This window comes from Mytilus edulis, chromosome 9 (genome assembly GCF_963676685.1).
Source record: "Mytilus edulis chromosome 9, xbMytEdul2.2, whole genome shotgun sequence".
Lineage (NCBI taxonomy): Eukaryota > Metazoa > Mollusca > Bivalvia > Mytilida > Mytilidae > Mytilus > Mytilus edulis.
The window spans coordinates 14,662,694-14,679,211 of NC_092352.1; the positions used below are offsets into that span (position 1 = coordinate 14,662,694).

Consider the following 16,518-nt stretch of genomic DNA (forward strand, 5'->3'; position numbering starts at 1 on the left):
ACCTTTAGAAAATTGTAAACTGTGATTTGAAAAGTACTCTTTCTGGTTTATAAACCCAGTTAAACATTGTGAAATCTCATCTTAATATTTTATATAAAAATAACAAGCAAATGAAAATCTTATGGTAATAATTCTTTTTTAAATATGAGTATGTATACCATTATATAAACAAAGTAGTTTTATAAAATATACAATGAACTAACCCTCTGACAAACTGTGTCTTCTACTGTTGCTTCTAGTACAAAGTCAGGTAACCATATAGCACTCTTACATCCAGGATAACCCATACAACCTATGTAATGTCTGAAACAGGAGAATTAACAAATACTTTAACATGTACAGGATAACCCATACAACCTATGTAATATCTGAAACAGGAGAATCAACAAATACTTCAACATGTATAGGATAACCCATACAACCTGTGTAATGTTTGAAACAGGAGAATCAATAAATACTTCAACATGTATAGGATAAGACATACAACCTGTGTAATGTCTGAAACAGGAGAAATAACAAATACTTCAACATGTAAAGATTAACCCAACCAACCTATGTAATGTCTGAAACAGGAGAAATAACAAATACTTCAACATGTATAGGATAACCCATACAACCTGTGTAATGTCTGAAACAGGAGAATCAACAAATTCTTTAACATGTACAGGATAACCCATACAACCTGTGTAATGTCTGAAACAGGAGAAATAACAAATACTTCAACATGTACAGGATAACCCATACAACCTGTGTAATGTCTGAAACAGGAGAAATAACAAATACTTCAACATGTATAGGATAACCCATACAACCTGTGTAATGTCTGAAACAGGAGAATCAACAAATTATTCAACATGTATAGGATAACCCATACAACCTGTGTAATGTCTGAAACAGGAGAATCAACAAATTCTTTAACATGTACAGGATAACCCATACAACCTGTGTAATGTCTGAAACAGGAGAAATAACAAATACTTCAACATGTACAGGATAACCCATACAACCTGTGTAATGTCTGAAACATGAGAAATAACAAATACTTCAACATGTATAGGATAACCCATACAACCTGTGTAATGTCTGAAACAGGAGAATCAACAAATTATTCAACATGTATAGGATAACCCATACAACCTGTGTATTGTCTGAAACAGGAGAATCAACAAATTCTTTAACATGTACAGGATAAGACATACAACCTGTGTAATGTCTGAAACAGGAGAAATAACAAATACTTCAACATGTAAAGATTAACCCAACCAACCTATGTAATGTCTGAAACAGGAGAAATAACAAATACTTCAACATGTATAGGATAACCCATACAACCTGTGTAATGTCTGAAACAGGAGAATCAACAAATTCTTTAACATGTACAGGATAACCCATACAACCTGTGTAATGTCTGAAACAGGAGAAATAACAAATACTTCAACATGTACAGGATAACCCATACAACCTGTGTAATGTCTGAAACAGGAGAAATAACAAATACTTCAACATGTATAGGATAACCCATACAACCTGTGTAATGTCTGAAACAGGAGAATCAACAAATTATTCAACATGTATAGGATAACCCATACAACCTGTGTAATGTCTGAAACAGGAGAATCAACAAATTCTTTAACATGTACAGGATAACCCATACAACCTGTGTAATGTCTGAAACAGGAGAAATAACAAATACTTCAACATGTACAGGATAACCCATACAACCTGTGTAATGTCTGAAACATGAGAAATAACAAATACTTCAACATGTATAGGATAACCCATACAACCTGTGTAATGTCTGAAACAGGAGAATCAACAAATTATTCAACATGTATAGGATAACCCATACAACCTGTGTATTGTCTGAAACAGGAGAATCAACAAATTCTTTAACATGTACAGGATAAGACATACAACCTGTGTAATGTCTGAAACAGGTAAAATAACAAATACTTTTCTGTAAAATTAACATTCTTAAAAGATGTAAAATTTAGAGCAGGATTAATAGTTAATAGTTCTATGGACTGTTGCTTGCTTGTTCTTACAAATCTATCTATTTATCCCTTAATTAAATAGTGCCACATTATCAAGATAATATAAAATGACACTGATTCAGTATAACTATTTTCAATTATCATCTTTAGTCACATTTTTCATTTTAAATATTTCAAATCCTCACCCTTTTCCATCTTTCTTTGTTTTCAATGTCATATCTTGACCACAATTTGGACATTTCTTCACAGGTAAAGAGGCCATAATATTCAGTACTAAAAAGGCAAGAAAACATTTAATAACAGCTTCATTTCTATTGAAGGCTAACTTTATTTTCATAACAGATATCAATATTCATATTAACTTTTAACATGTTTAATGTTATATTCTATTTTTTTTAAATTGTTATCAGTGAAAATAACTTGCAGTGTTTTGTTTTTGTTGACTGTTTTTTTTGCCATGGTTTTCTGTTTTTATTGGACTATGATTTTTGATTACTGCTTTGGTAGAATCAAGTCCTTTGAGATGGAATTCATCAAATTTTACAAATAAAAAAGTCAATGAAAATTTTTTTTTTTTTCACAAGTTGACAATCATAAAAAAAAATTTTTTTTTTTTTTTTATCATTTTATTAATATTGAACAAGAATGTGTCCCCAGTACACGGATGCCCCACTCGCACTGTCATTTTCTATGTTCAGTGGACCGTGAAATTGGGGTCAGAACTCTAATTAGACATTAAAATTAGAAAGATCATATAATAAGGAACATATATACTAAGTTTCAAGTTGATTAGACTTCAACTTCATCAAAAACTACCTCGACCAAAAACTTTAACCTGAAGCGGGACGAACGGACGAACGAACGAACAGAGCCACAGACCAGAAAACATAATGCCCCTCTACTATCGTAGGTGGGGCATAAAAATATTTAGGTCACACATCCTCCACTCAAATCACTTTTATATGATAAAAAAAATAATGTGATAGGACTAACGTAAATAAATTACCATCTTCAACAGGCAAATCCTTAGCTTCACCCAAATATGTTGACAATGCTGTATCTAATTTGATGGCCTTGAATAAACAAAAATACCTACACTAGAAATAATCTTCAAAGAAAATTATAATTTCTAAAACTGTTTTCTACGAATTTGAAATTTCAATAATTGTTCTAATCTTAAAAAACATTGCCACAAGAAATATCAATATATTTTTTCGAGCATAAATTCCTCATGCTTGGAGATTATCATTGATCATCTCAACAAAATTAATTTTCTCGCTTGAGACAGTATGGCGAAAGTGAGAAAAGCAATCGAGTTGAGATGACCACCAATGATAACCTGTTCATTGCTATTTTACCTATACGTTGTTAATTTCGTTGACAAAAGGCACATGCACCTTTAGTTTCAAGCGATAATTTTTCATATCACTCTACTGGGCTGAGAAAGGAAATTATCAGTCTTTTAGATCAATGGAAAATTTCTTAAATAGAATAAATAAAAATATTAATAAAACAGCATAATAAATGAAATAAAAATCAGATTAATATACCTGCTTACAGGCTTCCACAAACACTTCTTTGTATTTTGCTACCTGCTGCTGTAAAACATCTGTAAATAAAAATAAATTTTTCAACTAAGAGATTTCTCATTTCCTATAATAGAATTTAGAATTTTGTAGATCTGTAATTTCTATAGAATTTGTCAACAACATTTCTTTCTTGTTAAATTTGTCTACATATAATACAATTATCAAAATAAAAATATTGTGTCTGAGGACAAAAATGCCCCTGCTCAAGCTTTAACAATTTAAACAGACAAATGGAAGATCCGAAAGTGAAGTGTAACACTGAATGCCCCTGTTGCCTACTGCAGGGGCATAAATAAAAGGTCTACCATCAACCAAGTCCTTGTTTACATAGTCTTCATTGTTATGTTTGTAGATGTCTTCTATAATGCAGACAAATAATCTCAGTTAAATATCCATTAAGACAGCCTCCATATACATGTATATGACGAATTGAATTCTTAGTTTATCAATGTCCATCCACCTTAATAAATTCACTTTCAATTAAGATTCTTGTTTATCATACCAGTGTTATTCTTCTTTCCTTCACAAATCCTGAAAAATAAATACTTGTATTCAACTACATGTATCATGTATGAAGATTTTGCATGTTCTTGAACATAAAAATTGCATTATAAATACAGTAAATTGTAAATGAAATGCAGTTCCTTTACAAAATGTCAGAAAAATGGCTGAATGCTGAAAATATAGAATTTTTTAGTATTACAATCTATCTACTTGTTTTTTCTACAAATTAATCATCTTTCATCTGTATATTCTGCATGTACCTTTTAAGATCAGCCTCCAGTTCTGCCCGTAAATTTGGTTTGGACATCTGATATCCCATGGAATCATAACCTACAAAGAAGATTTTTTTTTTATAACAGAACCTAAAATATATATTAAGTTACTAATCACAATCATTTCATTACTTTTAAAATCAAATTTTTAGAAATAGTCTGAAATTTTAAAATTTTGAATGTTTGGGTTCAAAATAGGTCCACTAAGCCCTTAAAAAAAAACTAAGATCAGTTTCAGGGCTTTAAAACTATGTGAAATTTTCTATACTTCAATACCTTTTAAAAAAATAAAATTCATGAAGTATACACCTTTTAAAAGGTTGAACCAAGTAACGCTGCACCAAGTGTTATTGTTTGTATTTGTCTTTGTTTACTTTTTTCTAATGAGTCAGGTGTTAGTGATTGGTGTAATCTGTTGAACTGTCAAATATTTTTTAATACCTGTTATCTTTTGACATATTATTTCAAGGATTTTCAGACAATTTCAGAATTAAGGTGTTCTTAGCAGAATTTTGTAATATTTTTTCCCCTAAGTTTTATTGAAAATGTAAATACCTTCAACAAGTCCCATTCCTAACTGTCCTGGAACAAATTTCCCATCAGGCTTCACACCAACATACATTCTACTTTTAATGGTTTCAATGTGATCAGCATGTGTTGCATCTGTTCCTGTAATTAAAAATAAGCATGAACTTTCGATAATTATAAACTAAAGGCTCCATGGAAATGCTGCTCACCTGGTATTTATACATAAAACTGATACAATGCAATGATCAAATTTCCATTTGGTTCCAAAAAAAAAAACAATATTTGTTTATATCGTTCATTGCCAATGGCTCATATCTGATTCAACTGATGATATCATGATTGTTAACTTCTTTGTAGATCTTGTCCCGATGATAAGTTTTGCTGTTTATAGTTTCTCTATTTTCTTAAAAAAAACACACATTTTTTTTTTACAAAATTGATGGGTTCCTGTTGATGGTTTTTGGAGTTTACAGTTTCCCTCAATCAACATAATTTTATAAATGATAGCCAAACTACAATCAGAAGCAACCGTCCTGGTTAAAATCAAGCTAAAACCAATTATGCAAGATATTATTTTTTTTGGTGAAGACTAAAATTTGCTCACAATTTATGTCTAATGATGTAAAAGAAAATTTGTTTCCTGTTATTCCAGTGTTTTGATGGCTGTTGGTACTTTGACTTTTTAGCAAGTGATTTCAAAATATACAGGATTTGTTTTCATCCAAAGGTGTATTATCCACCAAAGACTGGTAAAGATCTAATTTATTGCTCAAAAGATAAAAGCTGGAAACAAAACTTCTCAAAGCAATTCAGTCTTTTTAAATGCACTGTGACCTTGACCTTGGATCCAAAAATCTATAGGAGCCTTCTTGTTCCAAGGTACATTTTAGGGCTTTGTTGAAGAAGGTTGTTGGATAAATAGTTAAAAACTTGCATTAGGAAACAAACATTTTGCCCTAAATTCATTCTAATAGTCTCTATTGTGACCTTGAGTTTTGAAACCAAGTGACCTCAAAATAAATAGGTAACAATTAACCCATTATTTTAAGCTTACACTCATAATCAATGGACTCGTACATTAAATCTATATTTTTATTTATATAATAATCTAACCTACCTATCCCATGTTTATCCATCAATGCTATAAGGTCTGCTTCTGTCAGTAAAGATGGAGGACTTGTTTCACTGGCAACCATCTGTTACAAAATTATGTACAATTAAAACAATCTACATGGAGCTAAATCTATCCTTAATAAAGTCAATTTCCAAACATTTATTCAATTGAAACTCTATTTGAAATACATCATTGTTCATTCTTGAATGTTTCCAAAGTATAAATTAAACATTTATTTATATGTCAATTGTGTATGTACCCTAATGTTAATTTCAATATTATTATAACTATCTGAATAGTGACTACAAATAAATAATGTAAATTGAGACTACAAGTTCATCAAAAAAATTCTTAAAATAACATATTGATAGTTGTGTTTCTGCTGGTATTAAGAAAAGATTTGTACTGTTACACAGCCGACACTCGGCTAACCGAGAGTTTGGTCGGTTAATCTATATTGAGTATGCGGCTATATCGGCGGTTGGTCTGTTAATCGGGTTGGTTATACGTCTGTTAAGAGTAAAACTCACAATTTAATGTTAAACTCTGTTAAATATACAGATTTTTGCCATATTATGAGAACCACATCAAAAAAAGAAAAGTGTCTGACAAAATGATATCTATCATAGAACATTTTCCACCAGTAAAAAAAATGCATAGCCTGCGCAGTTTTAAGTAAAACGAAAAGGCGTCTTGCAAGTATGTGGTTTTTATGCTTGTACGCATAGCAATATTTTGGATAAAAGGCTAAAAAACATTTTTGTATATGATTTAAAGGACACAAAATAGTACTTTGGTTCTAAAAAAATAATTGTCATTGATAAATATTTCATAATTGTTATATAAGTTGAGTAATACCACATTTTAATGAATATTAGGGGAATACAGTCTGTTAATGGGTTGGACAATTTAAATCGTGTCAGTTAAGAGTTATTTAGCCACGACTATAGTCTTACTACCTTTAGTTTATATTTTCACATTGAAAAAAATGAGATGCACTTGTGACGAAAAAATTACAATACGGTGCAACAGTTTCCTTATAGAAAGAGAACTTTTATTTTAATTTTATTTCTTTGCATTTCATTGAAGGGTGTGTCACTTCAATATAGCGTTATATGGACTGATTGGCCGCTCGAATTCGCACGAATTTATTATTTACGCCAAGTTATCAATCAGCCTTTTTTTTTGTCTGTTCAAAGTCTGAAACATCTATGAATCTGTCATGTGTTGCAATGCAGCTGGTTAAATTCCATGCGTTTTATTTGAAATACTAAGGCTTTTCTACCTCAGGAATAGATTACCTTATGCCGGCGTCACACATTGACGTATAGACCGGCGTGCACCAAACGTACAGAGAAAATTGACAAAGTCGGTATACGTTAGTTGCATGCCATAGGAATGCTTAGCAATCGTTCAAAGCGCGTTGCATAAATTTGTAGTACGTCGAAATATAAAGGTAAAGTTAAGAAAGAAAATGGGGAATGTTTCAAAGCGACAACAACCCGACCATGGAGCAGGCCAAGGCCACCAATGGGTCTTCAATGTAGAGAGAAACTCCCGCACCCGTAGGTGTCCTTCAGCTGGCCCCTTAATAAATATGTATACTATATCACACAAGACTAAAAAAGGCCAGAGGCTCCTGACTTGGGACAGGCGCAAAATTGCGGCGGGGATAAACATGTTTATGAGATATCAACCCTCCCCCTATTCCTCTAGCCAATGAAGGAAAGTAAATACGCTTGATGAACGCTACAATCCCAGGAAATTTGTATGCAGCATAAAAAACATACAACATACGCCAACATACGTTTCTAGTACGCCAGATACACGCTTAAAGCTCGTTTTGCACATGTTACAAATATGAATGACAGGTTAAATGCATCCAAAATTACTAGCTTATTGGCAGCGTAAATGATTTTGAACACGCCAGTGCTATACGCTGATGTGTGACGCCGGTATTAGTTGTGTTTCCTCAATGCTTTTCAACTTCGTATTTTATTTGGCCTTTTAAACATTTTTTCGTCACTGATGAGTTTTTCGTAGACGAAACGCGTGTCTGGCGTAAATATAAGGCGTAAATATAAAATTTCAATTGTCTTTTGAAATTAATATTACTTTGATATTACACTTTTTGAAACCATTTCTATCAATTTTCAGATTCCATTGTCTAACTTATGTTTCATTGTTCATGTGTTGTTTTCATATATTCTAGCCACTAATCTTGAGTCTATCCCTTTATTCAGATAACACCCCATATAGCAATTAAATTATTCTTGTAATGTCATTCATAACTCTTAACAGACCAATTAACAGACCGAGTTTTATACATCCGACCCATTAACATACCACATTTTTATCAAAAATTGATTTATGACACCAAAATACATTTTTTCGTGTAGATTTTTCACATATTGATGTTAATATGGTAAACAAACATAATGTCTGTCTTTTTTCGATGTTCAAAATATTGCATGCAAATAAACTCAACCAACTTGTCATTTTTGTGTACATTTGGTGTGTGTAAAATGTGTATAAATTTACTGATGAGTAACTCGCCTTTTCATTTTATAGATCGTTTATTAAAGCTAGAAAAAAAATAATTACACCACTGGATTCAGTACTTCAAATCGTTTTGTCAGACATGAATAGTTTTTATGATATAAATATAATTAAAAAGTTATACAATGAAACATACTGACCTTGCAATGATTTTCTCGATAACACCTGATTAACAGACTTTAGCCAACCCGATTAACAGACCAACCGCCGATATAGCCGCATACTCAATATAGATTAACCGACCAAACTCTCGGTTAGCCGAGTGTCGGCCGTGTGTTAATGCCATCATAATATTTTTTTTAACTTTACCTCAATGGAGTTTGGTTGAAATGCATCTCCTTTGTTATAAACAGGGATAACCTGAAATAATAAGAACCACTACTAATAAAAAGAGAAATAAAAAAACTTCTATAATTAATGCAAAATTAATTTTCTATGTTACTGTATATCATGAATTGATTAACAATTATGGGATAAAATTTTCATAGATTTCATAAGATAATGAAAACCATAATTAAATTTGTAAATTTGATAGTAGAAAACGATAAAACCATGAAATTAAAATCCATTAATATAGCCCTTTTCCCTTAAACCATGAAAATTAATACTGACTGAAAAAAAACATTTTAATCAAAAATATCTTCATTCAAGAAATCAGTTTAACATAATATACTGAGTGCCAATGAAAACGCAACACTTTTGTTTTTCAAAAAAATCTTATAATTTTTATTTTATTTATATTAGAACTTTGTATAGTTAGTTGAAAATGACTTTTAAGACAATTGTCGACAATTTTACGGTTGAGTGATTTTTGGAACAAATGCGAAGTATGGGTTATTTTAAACGGACATAAACCGAGTTCACCGCTTTTCAACATACCCACCATTTTCACGATTTTGTCATTTAAAGCTTGGCTAATGTCATGAATTTTCCCGCCCTTATTCTTAACAAACTGCAATAAACATCTGAGTAAATGCCAGGACTTTCTGACAACCAGCGACATGCAGTTTTGGGCATGATCCAATGAAGCCTTTCACAGTATACAATTACGAGAAGACTGAAGTTGTAGCCTCTACAATAACCCAAATCATCCACAAATTCAACCAAAATGAATCATTTAATGATAAGCCACATCCCGGAATACAAAAAGCAAGAAACGGTCAGCAAGACCGATACATTTGGTCTTTAACATATCCGATATCGACTCTGATGGCTGTTCAAAGGTCACGAGAGTTCAATGGTGGTCACGGTAGAACCTTTGGAGAAATTTCGGTAAGGCACCATTTGCGCGGAAATTGTTAAAGAGCACCACAGTCTTTCCTTAGTGACATCTAAACGGCCGTCTGGCGTAAACATCGAATTCTGTAGACCAAAAAAACATTCATTATGTACCAAAAAACATTAGTGGTGGTTACATAGACATTTGGCACGCGCCTTGGCCAAAAGTCTTGCTTTTCGCCGGATTTTGGTCCAATCGAGCAAATTTTGCATCAGATTTAACATGGTTTAGACGATGAAAACCACCACCAATATCATAAAGTCAGCTTGAGTTTGCTTTGCGGGACAAGTGGAATAAAATTCCTCGGGATCACATTAAACGTCCGGGATGATCAACTCCACGGCACTGTGGAGATTGCACTGCACCACGGGGCTGTAACATTTTGTGTTAGGACTGTGAGTTGATGATTCGACATTGGATGTTTCGTTTACCTATTGCGCACGAAAGATGACAAGGAAACAGTTTTTGTTTGATATCGATCTATTGTTAAAATTGTTAATTTTCAAGAACAATTTATTTTGAAAGATTATCATTTCTAGTATAAATTTTATTCTTGAAAAACCAAGTGTTGCGTTTTCATTGGCACTCAGTATAGTATTTTATAGTTTTGTTTAGATAGGTTTCACAGTACTTGAGATTTTAAAATGATTCAATCTTAAGGATGGTAAGATTCTGTTCTATCTACCAAACCTTCCAACTTCCAATGTGTTTACCTTGGCATTCCATTTGTCATAAACATAAACTTCCAGATAATTCTTGGCTGTAATCATTAATCCCTGGGCTGTGAACTGTAAACAAATGTGTTGTAAATATATATTTATGAAAATTTTAATAAACCATGTTAATTTATGTAACTTTCAAAAACATTATCAATTAAATACAGCACCAGTAAAATCTTCAAGATATAAATTGCAGCAACTGAGATTTCCTAAAGTATAAAATTCCTTTAAAAAATACCACTCATGGTATCAAAACATGCTTCAAGAAAAATTTCTACTTTTAAACTTAATTGTTATTCCTATCAAGTGGTAGATGTATAAAATCAAACTTACCTTTTCATTAGCTATATCAATTTCAACAGTTGTCTCAAACCCCTGTGCATCCTGGGAAACGCATGCCAAGAAATGTCGAACCACAAATTCATATACTTTCTTTTCATTTCCCTGAAAACGCCATATCAACATTAATTTTGTTTTTACATTTTTGAGAGATTCATTAACACTTTTCTTTATTAGAAAAGCCACATTTACAGAAAATGGAAAATCTTCAACAAGGAAATTACAGTTTAATTTGTCTTTTATGCTTCTATTCTCTAATTAAGATGAACTTATTTATAGACTGCCGGTTTATTTTTTTGTGATCACTTCTTCCTGTTGCCATTGATAGACTAAGTATTATTATGTAGACAAGAACAATGCATACTGCTGTTTCAGTAAATATTTGGAGCTTAGTTAACATGTGTCTAACTCTTACAGGTCATGAAATTATAAAAAAAAAAACCAATAACTTTAAAATTACCTTAATTTATCAACACAAGACGTCTGTGTAATAAATACCTGTAAATTATCTGTATACTTTGTTGGATGTATAGGAGGATGGGCCTGGTCAGTTTTATTACCATTCCTTGGATTAGGACCATTTTCTAAAACTCTCCTGGCAAAATCTAGGGACATAAAACACATAAACATAATTGTAAAAAATAAATCAGCTTTCGTTTGCATCCTGCATCATATTTCTGGTTCATAAAACTTCACATTAATTGTGTAAGCAATTATGTACAGTATACCTGCTAAATAATACAAGAAATTTTAATGTTCAGAGTGAGTTTTATTTTCAATTTATCCTTTTTGGGGGGTTATTGTTAGGCAAGAAATGGATAATACACCTCCCTCCCAAGTTATTATCCCTGGTTTGATCTTCGACTAATTTCTGTAAATCTGAGCATTAAATGGACCTTACACCTACCTCCCCAGTTATTATCCCTTGTTTGATCCTCTACTAATTTCTGTAAATCTGATTATTAAATGGACCTTACACCTACCTCCCCAGTTATTATCCCTTGTCTGATCCTCTACTTATTTCTGTAAATCTGAGCATTAAATGGACCTTACACACGAACCTCCCCAGTTATTATCCCTTGTCTGATCCTCTACTAATTTCTGTAAATCTGAGCATTAAATGGACCTTACACCTACCTCCCCAGTTATTATCCCTTGTCTGATCTTCTACTTATTTCTGTAAATCTGAGCATTAAATGGACCTTACACCTACCTCCCCAGTTATTATCCCTTGTCTGATCCTCTACTTATTTCTGTAAATCTGATTATTAAATGGACCTTACACCTACCTCCCCAGTTATTATCCCTTGTCTGATCTTCTACTTATTTCTGTAAATCTGAGCATTAAATGGACCTTACACCTACCTCCCCAGTTATTATCCCTTGTCTGATCTTCTACTTATTTCTGTAAATCTGAGCATTAAATGGACCTTACACCTACCTCCCCAGTTATTATCCCTGGTTTGGTCTTCTACTAATTTCTATAAAGCTGAGCATTAAATGGACCTTACACCTACCTCCTCAGTTATTATCCCTTGTCTGATCCTGTACTAATTTCTGTAAATCTGAGTATTAAATGGACCTTAAGCATTAAATGGCCAATACACCTACCTCCCCAGTTATTATCCCTTGTCTGATCCTGTACTAATTTCTGTAAATCTGAGTATTAAATGGACCTTAAGCATTAAATGGCCAATACAGTGAATACACCTACCTCCCCAGTTATTATCCATTGTCTGATCCTGTACTAATTTCTGTAAATCTGAGCATTAAATAGCCAATACACCTACTTCCCCAGTTATTATCCCTTGTCTGATCCTGTACTAATTTCTGTAAATCTGAGTATTAAATGGACCTTAAGCATTAAATGGCCAATACACCTACCTCCCCAGTTATTATCCCTTGTCTGATCCTGTACTAATTTCTGTAAATCTGAGTATTAAATGGACCTTAAGCATTAAATGGCCAATACACCTACCTCCCCAGTTATTATCCATTGTCTGATCCTCTACTAATTTCTGTAAATCTGAGCATTAAATAGCCAATACACCTACCTCCCCAGTTATTATCCCTTGTCTGATCCTCTACTAATTTCTGTAAATCTGAGCATTAAATAGCCAATACACCTACCTCCCCAGTTATTATCCCTTGTCTGATCCTGTACTAATTTCTGTAAATCTGAGTATTAAATGGACCTTAAGCATTAAATGGCCAATACACCTACCTCCCCAGTTATTATCCCTTGTCTGATCCTGTACTAATTTCTGTAAATCTAAGTATTAAATGGACCTTAAGCATTAAATGGCCAATACACCTACCTCCCCAGTTATTATCCATTGTCTGATCCTCTACTAATTTCTGTAAATCTGAGCATTAAATAGCCAATACACCTACCTCCCCAATTATTATCCCTTGTCTAATCCTCTACTTATTTCTGTAAATCTGAGCATTAAATGGCCAATACACCTACCTCCCCAGTTATTATCCCTTGTCTGATCCTGTACTAATTTCTGTAAATCTGAGTATTAAATGGACCTTAAGCATTAAATGGTCAATACACCTACCTCCCCAGTTATTATCCCTTGTCTGATCCTCTACTTATTTCTGTAAATCTGAGCATTAAATGGTCAATACACCTACCTCCCCAGTTATTATCCATTGTCTGATCCTCTACTAATTTCTGTAAATCTGAGCATTAAATAGCCAATACACCTACCTCCCCAGTTATTATCCCTTGTCTGATCCTCTACTTATTTCTGTAAATCTGAACATTAAATGGTCAATACACCTACCTCCCCAGTTATTATCCATTGTCTGATCCTCTACTAATTTCTGTAAATCTGAGCATTAAATGCACCTTACACACCAACCTCCCCAGTTATTATCCCTTGTTTGATCCTCTTCTAATTTCTGTAAATCTGAGCATTAAATGGACCTTACACCTACCTCCCCAGTTATTATCCCTTGTTTGATCCTCTACTAATTTCTGTAAATCTGAGCATTAAATGGACCTTACACCTACCTCCCCAGTTATTATCCCTTGTTTGATCCTCTACTAATTTCTGTAAATCTGAGCATTAATTGACCAATACACCTACCTCCCCAATTATTATCCCTTGTTTGATCCTCTACTAATTTCTGTAAATCTAATTCTTTAGGAAACATATTGGTTTCTGTACGAGGATAACTTATAAATCCCTGTGTATACAACTTCTCTGCAATCTTCATTGTTTCTTTGGCATTAATCCTCAATTTTCTCGATGCTAACTTTTCCATTTCCTAAAATATTTGATAATGATAGAAAATGGAATGCTACTGACAGTATTGTGTTGAACTACTTTGGCCATCAGGATAAAAAACACTTTATGGAAAGGACATTATAGGTATATCAATGACCTTATTTGGTCTACAAGATGGGGCATCACAAAAATTTATGATTTTTTGTTGTTCAAGAATTCCATATACCTGTGCTGCCTTAGCTGAAAGTTCTTACATCTATTTGAATTTTCACTAGGCCAATAGAAGAGACAAACTCAATCATCTTAATAGCATGATCAAATTAATTGGTTCTGATTTATCATTGTCACATACATACATACATGTACATATACTCTTAAGGGAATGGTATTAAGGTAAGACGTATAACATAAGACACAGATTAAGGGAGGGTTGAGAACTCACAAAACATGTTAGAACCCAGCTGCATGTTTGTGCCTGTCCCAAGACAGGAGTCTCTGGCCTTTGTAAGTATTGAATGTTTTTTAATTGTAGTTCAAGTATATAGTGATGTTCATTTTCATTGAACTAGTACACAGTTTTGTTTCAGGGCCAGCTGACGCCTGCCTCTGGGTACTGGATTTTTTTTCTGTGTTGAAGATCCATTGTTATCCCTTGTTTGATCCTCTACTAATTTCCGTAAATCTGAGCATTAAATGGCCAATACAATCCAGTGCCTATTGGTTGTTTTCTGCTCTTTGGTTAGGTCGTTGTCTCTTTGACACATTCCCCATTTCAAATCTCAATTTTATATGTGGTCCAAGGACACAGTTATCATTCTTTGGTTTTCTTTGTCTAAGAATATAGTCCCTAGTGTGAACAGTGTTTAACTTTTTTTAATACTTTCCCAATTTATTTCTTGATATTTAATGCATGAAACATTTAAAAGTAGGGGGATGAAATTACATGTTAGAAAAATTGGGGTGTGACTCTGTATGTTAAGTAGTGATTTTGTCCAGTTAAAAAAGGTAAAAAATTAGTATGTCTGAAGCTGTCAAACTGAATTTTAGCCCCCCTTAACACAGAATTGTCAATATTTTGAGTTAGAGCTGGTAGAAGTTTCTATAATTTTGATATTATTTGTCCCAATAGTAGTACACTAAACTGTAAAAAAAACTTTTTGAGATAGAGCAGGTGCAATTTTTTAATTTGAATATTTTGTCTAAAAGAAATGCACTAAGAAATAAGTGTGTTCTCGGGACATATGTTGCCAGTACAAGTCAAACAAGTGAAACTGCGAGCTACTGCTCACTGATGATACCCCCGCCGCAAGTGGATAATATTAATAGTGTAAAAATATGCAAGTGTTTGGTAAACAGGAAGTTGTTGAGTGATGAATCTGAAAACGCATCACACGGTATAGCTGACTTATAAAAATCCTTGAAACCAAATTTCAGAAATCCTTGTATTGTAGTTCGTGAGAAAAATGTGACGAAAATTTTTAACTTGGTTATCATGTGTAAAATCATACAAGTGTTCGGTAAACAGGAAGTTGTCGAGTGATGAATCTGAAAACGCATCACACGGTATAGCTGACTTATATAAATCCTGAAACCAAATTTCAGAAATCCTTGTATTGCAGTTCCTGAGAAAAATGTGACGAAAGTTTCATGGGACGGACTGACTGACGGACGGAGGAACTGATGGACGGACGGACTGACAGACAGAGGTAAAACAGTATACCCCGCTTTAGCGGACTGACAGACAGAGGTAAAACAGTATACCCCCCCTTTTTTTAAAGCGGGGTATAATTTTTAAGGGGGGGTATAATGAATATCCAATGTTTTTAAATACATTCTTTATTTCAAGGGACTTTATCTTTTAATCTATGCCTGCACATTAGTATATCTAAAAGGGGTGGTTAACTTTTAAAATAGACTAATCAATTAAATCACACTTACAACTGTATCTAAAGCTGTTGGTCTCCATTTACTTTTTGTTTTAGATTTGACATCCACTACTTTAGCGACTGGATTCTGAAAATAGACATATCTAATACAATTATCTATTCCTAAAACATATAGCCTACAGACTAAACTTACAATACCATTTTCACAAACTTACATAATTGGTAACTAAATCCCTGTGCCTTTAATGGATTTGTACATGTTTATTAATTATTTTTTTTATCAAGTCACTATTTTTCGTTAATTTGTTAAAATGTTTGCCTATTTTTTTCTTCAAAGTTATATAAACTGTAAACCTCCCCTAGGAAGTTATGGTAAGAAAGGTAACAATTCAAAGTCTTGTAACATTGATTTCTGATACTTTGAACATAAACATGTCTTACCTCAATGCAATGTGTGTACAGCACCAGGCAAGCAAGGTGGTCAAACAGACGATTT

The 16,518-nt window shown here is 32.9% G+C and overlaps 1 protein-coding gene across 1 annotated transcript in view; it reads right to left on the bottom strand.

The window, feature by feature from the left end:
• Window positions 1-16,518, bottom strand: part of LOC139489544 (DNA topoisomerase 3-alpha-like) — a 33,576-nt gene that overhangs the window by 7,291 nt on the left and 9,767 nt on the right. The window contains exons 9-23 of the mRNA XM_071276064.1: window positions 16,464-16,518; window positions 16,075-16,149; window positions 13,996-14,176; window positions 11,396-11,502; window positions 10,892-11,002; window positions 10,553-10,627; window positions 8,870-8,920; window positions 6,005-6,083; window positions 4,915-5,028; window positions 4,348-4,417; window positions 4,086-4,114; window positions 3,545-3,603; window positions 3,001-3,067; window positions 2,180-2,267; window positions 204-303 (exon numbers count right to left, since the gene is read on the bottom strand). Of these exons, the coding sequence (XP_071132165.1) occupies window positions 204-303; window positions 2,180-2,267; window positions 3,001-3,067; window positions 3,545-3,603; window positions 4,086-4,114; window positions 4,348-4,417; window positions 4,915-5,028; window positions 6,005-6,083; window positions 8,870-8,920; window positions 10,553-10,627; window positions 10,892-11,002; window positions 11,396-11,502; window positions 13,996-14,176; window positions 16,075-16,149; window positions 16,464-16,518 (1,261 nt within the window). The remainder of the gene's footprint in view (window positions 1-203; window positions 304-2,179; window positions 2,268-3,000; window positions 3,068-3,544; window positions 3,604-4,085; window positions 4,115-4,347; window positions 4,418-4,914; window positions 5,029-6,004; window positions 6,084-8,869; window positions 8,921-10,552; window positions 10,628-10,891; window positions 11,003-11,395; window positions 11,503-13,995; window positions 14,177-16,074; window positions 16,150-16,463) is intronic.